The 10,816-nt window shown below is 46.1% G+C and overlaps 1 protein-coding gene across 1 annotated transcript; it reads left to right on the forward strand.

The window, feature by feature from the left end:
• Positions 1 to 4,041: 4,041 nt before the first annotated feature.
• On the forward strand, positions 4,042 to 4,416 carry LOC147976440 (uncharacterized). The gene has a single exon (XM_087520861.1). The coding sequence runs from the start codon at positions 4,042 to 4,044 to the stop codon at positions 4,414 to 4,416; it is 375 nt and encodes a 124-aa protein (XP_087376987.1).
• Positions 4,417 to 10,816: the final 6,400 nt, after the last annotated feature.

The following is a 10,816-nucleotide window of genomic DNA, read 5'->3' on the forward strand; positions in this document are numbered from 1 at the left end:
GAAGATCATTGTCACATGCCGTAGGGCGCCTGCGCGATCCGTAGATCGATCTTGCTTGTCTTGCCTTATCCTCCAGTATGTCTCGCAGGTCGGGTGCATTCTCCTGTGCCTTAGTTGAGGGGCGTCGGGGCATGGCTTGGGTGGAGGGCCGAGAGGCCTCTCTGTCGCGGCCGCGAGGTGGCCGGTCTGCCATGTCATGCGCTGGTGATGTAGGTGCTTCCTCCTCTGATCGGGGTAGCGGCCTGCGCTTCGGGTAACTCTTGGAGGGGCGTTCGAGTTCATACTCTTCGGCCGCAAGGACTTCAGTCCATCTGTCAGCTAGCAAATCTTGGGTAGCTTTAAGCTGTTGCTGCTTTTTCTTGAGGCTGCTTGCCGTGGCTAAAAGCCTGCGTTTAAAACGCTCTTGTTCGGCGGGGTCTGATGGTATGACGAATTCGTCGTCATCGAGGCTTGCCTCGTCTTCGGAGGGAGGCGTATGGTTATCATCCTCGACCTCTCGGTCCGCCGCTCTCTCATGAGGGCTGGCTTCTCCATCTTCCTGTGCCGAATCCTGCTGAGGTGGGTGTTCTTCGGCGCTATCCGGGGTTGTATTATCTCCCGTGCCGGAATCACCGTTTTTTCTTTGGCGGGATTTAAAGCGGCGCCGCTGACGCCGGCGCTTTGGCTGTTTCTTGGGGGCGTCATCCCCCATTGTTCCATCGCCATCTCCATCTTTTGGAGTATCCACCATATATATATCATATGACGAGGTGGCCTTCCAGCGCCCTACAGGTGCTGGTTCATGTTCGTCTCCTACATCGTCGTCCATGCCGTCGATGTCTTCGGAGCTGAAGTCTAGCATGTCGGTTAGATCGTCGACAGTTGCTACAAAGTGGGTGGTGGGTGGGCTTTGAATTTCCTCATCGTCCGTATTCCACCCTCGCTGACCGTAGTCTGGCCAGGACTCTCCTGATAAAGAGAGAGACTTAAGAGAATTCAGGATGTCGCCAAAAGGCGAATGCTGAAAGATGTCTGCGGCGGTGAACTCCATTATCGGCGCCCAACCGGATTCGATTGGCAGGGGCGCGGGGGGTTCGGAGTCCGGGGAGGAGTCCGGATCCTTGGAGTCACGGGTCGTGCAGAGTGCGGGGCTAGCGTTCGGCTCGATCGCTTTTGGGATCGCAGCCCCCAAGGTGACGTCCAACCGCTCATCCTCGATTGGCGCAATAGGCTCCGAGTTAGGGGTCGGAACCGATGCGTGTGCGGCCTCCAGGACACTGTCCGGGGGCAGAGCTAGATCATGCCCCTCGAGATAGTGCAGCGCACTTGGCCGTGGCTCGAACCCGTCGAAGATCAAGTCTCTGCGGATGTCAGCCGTGTAGTTTAAGCTTCCAAACCTGACTTGATGGCCAGGGGCGTAGCTTTCGATCTGCTCCAGATGGCCGAGCGAATTGGCCCGCAGAGCGAAGCCGCCGAAGACGAAGATCTATCCGGGGAGAAAAGTCTCACCCTGGACCGTATCGTTGTTGATGATCAAAGGAGCCATCGGGCCTAAAGGCGACGACACAGAGGAACTCTCAATGAAAGCACCAATGTCGGTGTCAAAACTGGTGGATCTCGGGTAGGGAGTCCCGAACTGTGCGTCTAGGCCGGATGGTAACAGGAGACAAGGGACACGATGTTTTTTACCCAGGTTCGGGCCCTCTCGATGGAGGTAATACCCTACTCCTGCTTGATTAATATTGATGATATGGGTAGTACAAGAGTAGATCTACCACGAGATCAAGGAGGCTAAACCCTAGAAGCTAGCCTATGGTATGATTGTTGTGTATGGAGTTTATTGCCTACGGACTATAATCCTCCGGTTTATATAGACACCGGATAGGGTTAGGGTTACACAGAGTCGGTTACAATGGTAGGAGATCCTGAATATCCGCATCGCCAAGCTTGCCTTCCACGCCAAGGAAAGTCCCATCTGAACACGGGACGAAGTCTTCAATCTTGTATCTTCATAGTCCAGGAGTCCGGCTGAAGGTATAGTCCGGCTACCCGAACACCCCCTAATCCAGGACTCCCTCAGCTTGCGTCTGTACTATGTAAAAAAACGTAATTGCGTGTCAAAAAGAGACTAGTCAGTATACTCAATACTGTGCACCTCGGAGAGGAAAACGATAGAACTAATACGTATTTATTTACGGTGCAGATTCACTCATTTTGCTCCATATGTACTCCGTCTCGGTGTAGTCTAGTCACTTGTTGAAATCTCTAGAAGGGCAAATACTCCTTTCTGGTTTACAGGGCTATACTAGCAAGTAGTTGTGCGTACTAGTACAATAGTGGGCTCACATAGCAATTTTGTCTCATGCAAGAGCCTGGCTATATGCGTGCTCCAATGTTCGCAACTGCAATGTTCGGTTTGCGCTTGGCTCTTCGCCTCTTCGAGAAGACAAACAATGATGTTACTACTACTGCTTCTACAGTGTCGAATCCACTGTTGCATGTCCGTCCACCGCGAGCGGTACGGATAGCTTGTTGTAGAAGTACTACTAAGCAAAAGCCTGTCCTCGTTTGCGAGCAACCACGCGCATGGGTGAGGGAGAAGGCGTGTAGTAAAATCAAGCTTCTCCTCGTTGTACGAGTTAACGCGACACATCATAGCACTGGCCCCACATGCTTGCCTCTAAACTTGGCTGAAAGACCTACAGTGTACAATATATTTGCTGCAACCTCTAACATTTACCCACCACAATTAAAATATATGTGGCCATATGCATCGTTCTGATGCAGAGGTCGGGGAGTCCCCCCTTTTTGAAAAAAAACAAATTAAAATATATATTCCTGTCTTGACCAGATGAGCATGCAAACTACAATCACCAGGGTGTCATGTAGGGCTAGAAGACTATTTTAAATTGTTTTAAAACTTCAAGACGGCCACATAGCATGGAGCCGACCCCAACGATTTTAAGCTTACAGGCACGGTACACGCTATCCTAGACTACTCTACACATGAAACTGCCACACGAGCGTCTGGGCTGCGCTTGGCTCTTCGCCTCTTCAGGAAGTCGAACAATGATGGAGTACTACTGCACTGGAGGAGTACTACAGTACGCTTCTGGCCATCTGACACCGATTGAACTGCTGCATGTCCACCGCGTGCGGGAGGGAGAGCGTGTAGCGAAAGCTTCTCCTAGTCTTGTCAGCCACCACGCTCATGGGCGAGTGAGGGATGCTCCTGCCTTTGTGTGTATGACAGGTGGGCCCGATAGGTGTGTGGCCAACCTGTCATACAGCCAAAGGCAGGTGTAGTTAAGTCCACGAGGGAGAGGATAATCAAACTTCTCGTTGATGTACAAGTTGACGCGACACATCAAAGCACTGCACTCGATATATTTCAATAATTTGCGTTTATCGATGCATTAATTACAACGCATGCATGCATGCCGTGACTCTCCTTTTGATACTTGCATGTGTTGATTTAATGCACCTTGAAGTAGTATAAAATATGTGACGGTAAAGCTTTGTAATACCCCGGCCCAAGTCGAGAGATGGTTGTGCACGAGGAGGGCGAGATCATGCAGACCGAACAGGACCCGACGATGGAGCTCTCTAAGGTCTCGATGGACCTCACCGTGCTCCACTACCCCTTGTTCCTCCGCCCCTTGATGCCTCCAGTGTATGAGGTTTGAATACATATCGTCCGTTCAGCTGATTGAGCAAGGTGCGGGTTTCTTGATTGATGTGTTGTTCAATTGATTTCTGTAGTGCAAGGGAGGGCACCTGGCCTGCGCGGACTGCCGCGTCAAGCACCCCAGGAACCAGCAGTAGTGCCAGAAGTGTGAGCGCGGCGGTGGCTTTGACGTACGGAACACGGCGGTGGACTCCGTCCTTTCGTCGGTGAGGGTGGAGTGCCCGCACGAAGGCTGTGGGCTCTACGTCACTTACCACAAGCTCGCCGATCACCAGAGCGTGTGTTCGCTCGCGCCCTGCAAATGCCCCGTGCCCATTTGCGGCTACGAAGGCCCGCCACCGGCGCTCTACCACCACATCAGCACCGCGCATCCCATGCCCGTGCACAGGATCCAGTACGGCAAGGTGCTCCAGCTGCAAGTGCCACTGTCGGAGCCACGGCTCTTGCTGTTCGCGGAGGAGGACCGCTGCGCGTTTTCCTTGGTCGACGACATGCTCGACATCGGCGCGCCTATCACTGTGTCGGTCGTCTGCATCAGAGCGGGGGCGTCCCCACTGCCGCACTACGTGGCCAAGCTGTGGGTGAACGGCCCGCCGGGGGAGCCCAAAGGCACGACCGACGTCGTCAAGGTGGAAATGGAGGTGACAAGCAGCAAGGATCCCGGCGACATCGACGTGCAGGAGCTGACCTTCTTGACGGTTCCGCCCAAGCTGCTGGCCGGGGCTAAGCTTGTGTCCCTCCATATTTAGATTGACAAGCTCACGTCCTAAATGTTTCTACAGTGCCTTCTGTTTATCTTAGTAATATGCTAATATAGGGATTACCTTGGTCTACTTTAGCTTAAGAAATGGTGGGTTTTGGTGGCAATGCAGCAATTACTTCGACATCGGATCAGTAATTTCCAACAGTCGAACGGATATTTTGTGTCTGTTGGATATAAAGTTCCTTTGGGTAAGAAGTACTACTTGTCATCAAAATGGATAAAAGGAGATGTATGTAGACGTATTTTAGTTCTAGATACGTCCCTTTTTATCCATTTTGATGACAAGCACTCCCTCCATTCCACAATACATGCCTTCCATTTGTCAAAATATAGATGTATCTAGACATGTTTTAGTATATAGGTACATCCATGATAGAGCCAATCGGATGGTTGAGAACACTACAATTCGTAGCTACAGATGCGTGTGTGACTCCCAGATGTAGAGGCCGGGGGTCATCATCCTCCTTTTCGAGAAAAAACAGACGCGTGTGTGAGAGGACGTGTGCGTGCGTGCACCTCTTCTCTTCCTATATAACGTACTACTAAACTCAGAGTACAAGTATTTGTGGGTGGCACGATGGTGCGTGCAAGAAGTCCCGAGAGATAGGTTTAATGCGTCTGAAAAGAAAAAAGACTAGCCTAGAGCTCGCCACGCGGATATTCCTGTCGAACGCCCCATTAACCGTAAGATATGTATACGACGGTGCCAGTTATTGCACATACACAGCAGTACTCCCTCCTTTCCGGTTTATAGGGCTTAATTCAAAAATCTCACCAACCAAGATGGTGAGTGGTGGAATATTTTTTGTAGTTTGCAAAAGCACCTAATTAATGCTCTTGTTTTTCTCAAAAAATTATGTTTATCAATGCATTAGTTGCAAAGCATGCATGCATAAAGTACATGCATTGGTCAATTTTCTCTTAATACTTGCATGCAATGATTTAATGCACCTTGGAATCTGAACATGTGTTGGGGAACAACAAAATTGAGCCTTATAAAATGGAAAAACTAAAATTTTGAGATAAGCCCTATAAAACCGGAAAGGAGGGAGTAGAAAAAGAAGTACTCCATCCGGGAATAGTGCTGCACTTCAAAACTAGAACCGTCAATAAATTTTGAGCTTGCATCTCGTCACATTCCAAATTACTCCATGCTATATTGAATTGCAAACCTGTTCACACTAATCACAACCTAAACGGTTTCCCACTTAGGAGCATATTAGTACCAGCTATATTGAATTGCAAACATGTTCACACCGATCACAACCTAAACGGTTTCCCACTTAGGAGCGTATTAGTACTCGGTTATAAATACTAGTATGCAAGATGACTGCACATTCCTCCTCAACTCCTCATCCACAAAAACAAACAAGTCATTTAGCATCCTTCCCTTGCGTCTGCCATGGCCAGCGTGAGTTCTGGGTCGAGAGATTGCCACCAGGGAGAGGCGAGCATGGAAGCGGAAGCAGAGAGATGTCCCGCCTCGCTACGAGAGCAGCTGCTACCTCTTTTAGCACTGCGTTGGTTTTCCCTGAAGAGGAAGGGATGATGCAGCAAAGTAGCATAAGTATTTCCCTCGGTTTTGAGAACCAAGGTATCAATCCAGTAGGAGGCCACGCGCGAGTCCCTCGTACCTGCACAAAACAAATAAATCCTCGCAACCAACGCAAATAGGGGTTGTCAATCCCTATAGGGCCACTTACGAGAGTGAGATCTGATAGATATGATAAGATAATATTTTTGGTATTTTTATGATAAAGATGCAAAGTAAAATAAAGGCAAAGTAAATAGCAACGTAATTAACTAAGTAGTAGGAGATTGATATGATAAAGATAGACCCGGGGCCATAGGTTTCACTAGTGGCTTCTCTCGAGAGCATAAGTATTCTATGGTGGGTGAACAAATTACTGTTGAGCAATTGACAAAATTGAGCATAGTTATGAGAATATCTAGGTATGATCATGTATATAGGCATCACGTTTGAGACAAGTAGACCGACTCCAGCCTGCATCTACTACTATTACTCCACTCATCGACCGCTATCCAGCATGCATCTAGAGTATTAAGTTAAAAACAGAGTAACGCCTTAAGCAAGATGACATGATGTAGAGGGATAGACTCATGCAATATGAAGAAAACCCCATCTTGTTATCCTCGATGGCAACAATACAATACGTGACTTGTTGCCCTTACTGTCACTGGGAAAGGACACCGCAAGATTGAACCCAAAGCTAAGCACTTCTCCCATTGCAAGAAAGATCGGTCTAGTAGGCCAAACCAAACTGATAATTCAAAGAGACTTGCAAAGATAACCAATCATACATAAAAGAGTTCAGAGAAGATTCAAATATAATTCATAGATAGACTTGATCATAAACCCACAATTCATCGGTCTCAACAAACACACCGCAAAAAAAGATTACATCGAATAGATCTCCACAAGAGAGGGGGAGAACATTGTATTGAGATCCAAAAAGAGAGAAGAAACCATCTAGCTACTAACTATGGACCCGTAGGTCTGAGGGGAACTACTCACACTTCATCGGAGGGCTATGGTGTTGATGTAGAAGCCCTCCGTGATCGATGCCCCCTCCGGCGGAGCTTTGGAACAGGCCCCAAGATGGGATCTCGTGGATACAAAAAGTTACGGCGGTGGAATTAGGGTTTTGGCTCCTGTTCTGATCGTTTGGGGGTACGTGGATATATATAGGAGGAAGGAGTATGTCGGTGGAGCAACAGGGGGCCCACGAGGGTGGAGGGCACGCCTGGTGGGGGTGGGCGCGCCCCCTACCTCGTGGCCTCCTCTTTTCTTTCTTGACGTAGGGTCCAAGTCTCCTGGGTCTTGTTCGTTGAGAAAATCACGTTCCCGAAGGTTTCATTCCGTTTGGACTCCGTTTCATATTCCTTTTCTTCGAAATCCTAAAACAGGCAAAAAACAGCAATTCTGGGTTGGGCCTCTGGTTAATAGGTTAGTCCCAAAAATAATATAAAAGTGGATAATAAAGCCCAATAATGTCCAAAACAGTAGATAATATAGCATGGAGCAATCAAAAATTATAGATATGTTGGAGACGTATCAGATACCCGTCTACGGGAGGACATGGCCCAAGCTTCGAACCTGGAATCGAACAGCGGGCTAGTACCGTCGGGCAACGTCCCAGAGCCCGAACTGCCAAGCTCAGAAACTCCTTTGGGTCTCAGACTGGGCTAGGGTTTGGACTTAAATCTACCCACCCACCCTCACATAAGTGATCTTTCACATACTAGACAAGAGCCCCAAGAGACAGTACATCATAAACCCACAATTCATTGGTCTCAACAAACACACCGCAAAAATAAGATTACATCGAATAGATCTCCACAAGAGAGGGGGAGAACATTGTATTGAGATCCAAAAAGAGAGAAGAAGCCATCTAGCTACTAACTATGGACCCGTAGGTCTGAGGTAAACTACTCACACTTCATCGGAAGGGCTATGGTGTTGATGTAGAAGCCCTCCGTGATCGATGCCCCCTCCAGCGGAGCTCCGGAACAGGCCCCAAGATGGGATCTCGTGGATACAGAAAGTTGCGGCGGTGGAATTAGGGTTTTGGCTCCGTATCTGATCGTTTGGGTGTACGTGGGTATATATAGGAGGAAGAAGTACGTCGGTGGAGCAACATGGGGCCCATGAGGGTGGAGGGCATGCCTGGGGGGGTAGGCGCACCCCCTACCTCGTGACCTCCTGTTACGTGTCTTGACGCAGGGTCCAAGTCTGCTGAGTTGTATTCGATGAGAAAATCACGTTCCCGAAGGTTTCATTCCGTTTGGACTCCGTTTGATATTCGTTTTCTTCGAAACCCTAAAACAGGCAAAAAACATCAATTCTGGGCTGGGCCTCCGGTTAATAGGTTATTCCCAAAAATACTATAAAAGTGGATAATAAACCCCAACAATGTCCAAAACCGTAGATAATATAGCATGGAGCAATCAAAAATTATAGATACGTTGGAGACGTATCAAGCACCCCCAAGCTTAATTCCTGCTCGTCCTCGAGTAGGTAAATGATAAAAACAGAATTTTTGATGCGGAGTGCTACTTGGCATAATTTTAATGTAATTATTCTTAATTGTGGTATGAATATTCAGATCCGAAAGATTCAAGACAAAAGTTCATATTGACATAGAAAATAATAATACTTCAAGCATACTAACAAAGCAATTACGTCTTCTCAAAATAACATGGCTAAAGAAAGTTATCCCTACAAAATCATATAGTCTGGCTATGCTCTATCTTCACCACACAAAATATTTAAATCATGCACAACCTCGATGACAAGCCAAGCAATTGTTTCATACTTTTAACATTCTCGGAACTTTTTCAATTTTCACGCAATACATGAGCGTGAGCCATGGATGTAGCACTATAGGTGGAATAGAGTGGTGGTTGTGGAGAAGACAAAAAGGGAGAAGATAGTCTCACATCAACTAGGCATATCAACGGGCTATGGAGATGCCCATCAATAGATATCAATGTGAGTGAGTAGGGATTGCCATGCAACGGATGCACTAGAGCTATAAGTATATGAAAGCTCAAAAAGAAACGAAGTTGGTGTGCATCCAACTTGCTTGCTCATGAAGACCTAGGGCAATTTGAGGAAGCCCATCATTGGAATATACAAGCCAAGTTCTATAATGAAAGATTCCCACTAGTATATGAAAGTGATAACATGAGAGACTCTCTACTATGAAGATCATGGTGCTACTTTAAAGCACAAGTGTGGTAAAAGGATAGTAACATTGTCCCTTCTCTCTTTTTCTCTCATATTTTTTTGGTCCTTTTCTCTTTTTTTATGGCCTCTTTTATTTCTCTTTTTTTATTTTTCGTTCGGAGTCTCATCCCGACTTCTGGGGGAATCATAGTCTCCATCATCCTTTCCTCACTGGAACAATGCTCTAATAATGATGATCATCACACTTTTATTTTTCTTACAACTCAACAATTACAACTCGATACTTAGAACAAAATATGACTCTATGTGAATGCCTCCGGCGGTGTACCGGGATATGCAATGATGCATGAGTGACAAGTATGAAAGAATTATGAATGGTGGCTTTGCCACAAATACTATGTCAACTACATGATCATGCTAAGCAATATGACAATGATGGAGTGTGTCATAAACGGAACGGTGGAAATTTGCATGGCAATATATCTCGGAATAGCTATGGAAATGCCATAATAGGTAGGTATGGTGGCTGTTTTGAGGAAGGTGTATGGTAGGTGTATGATACCGGCGAAAAGGTGTGCGGTATTAGAGAGGCTAGCAAAGGTGGAAGGGTGAGAGTGCGTATAATCCATGGGCTCAACATTAGTCATAAAGAACTCATATACTTATTGCAAAAATCTACAAGTTATCAAAGCAAAGTATTACGCGCATGCTCCTAGGGGGATAGATTGGTAGGAAAAGACCATTGCTCGTCCCCGACCGCCACTCATAAGGAAGACAATCAATAAATAAATCATGCTCCGACTTCATCACATAACGGTTCACCATACATGCATGCTACGGGAATAACAAGCTTCAACACAAGTATTTCTCAAATTCAAAACTACTCAACTAGCATGACTTTAATATCACCATCTCCATATCTCAAAACAAATATCAAGTATCAAACTTATCATAGTATTCAACAAACTCATAAGAGAGTTTTATTATTAATCTTGCATACCAAGCATATTAGGATTTTAAGCAAATTACCATGCTATTAAGACTATCAAAATAATCTAAGTGAATCATGAGAGATCAATAGTTTCTATAAAACAAATCCACCACCGTGCTCTAAAAGATATAAGTGAAGCACTAGAGCAAAATTATATAACTCAAAAGATATAAGCGAAGCACATAGAGTATTCTAACAAATTCCAAATCATATATGGATCTCTCAAAAGGTGTGTATAGCAAGGATGATTGTGTTAAACTTACAAGCAAAGACTCAAATCATATAAGACGCTCCAAGCAAAACACATATCATGTGGTAAATAAAAATATAGCTCCAAGTAAGGTTACCGATATAAGTAGATGAAAGAGGGGATGCCTTCCGGGGCATCCCCAAGATTTGGATTTTAGGTGTCCTTAGATTATCTTGGGGGTGCCATGGGAATCCCCAAGCTTAGGCTCTTGCCACTCCTTGTTCCATAATCCATCAAATCTTTACCCAAAACTTGAAAACTTCACAACACAAAACTTAAAGTAGAAAATCTCGTGAGCTCCGTTAGGGAAAGAGAATAAAAGATCACTTCAAGGTACTGTAATGAACTCATTCTTTATTTATATGGGTGTTATACCTACTTTATTCCAACTTCTATATGGTTTATAAACTATTTTACTAGCCATAGATTCATCA

Source organism: Triticum urartu, chromosome 4A, assembly GCF_056163025.1.
Source record: "Triticum urartu cultivar PI428250 chromosome 4A, HENAU_Tu73, whole genome shotgun sequence".
Lineage (NCBI taxonomy): Eukaryota > Viridiplantae > Streptophyta > Magnoliopsida > Poales > Poaceae > Triticum > Triticum urartu.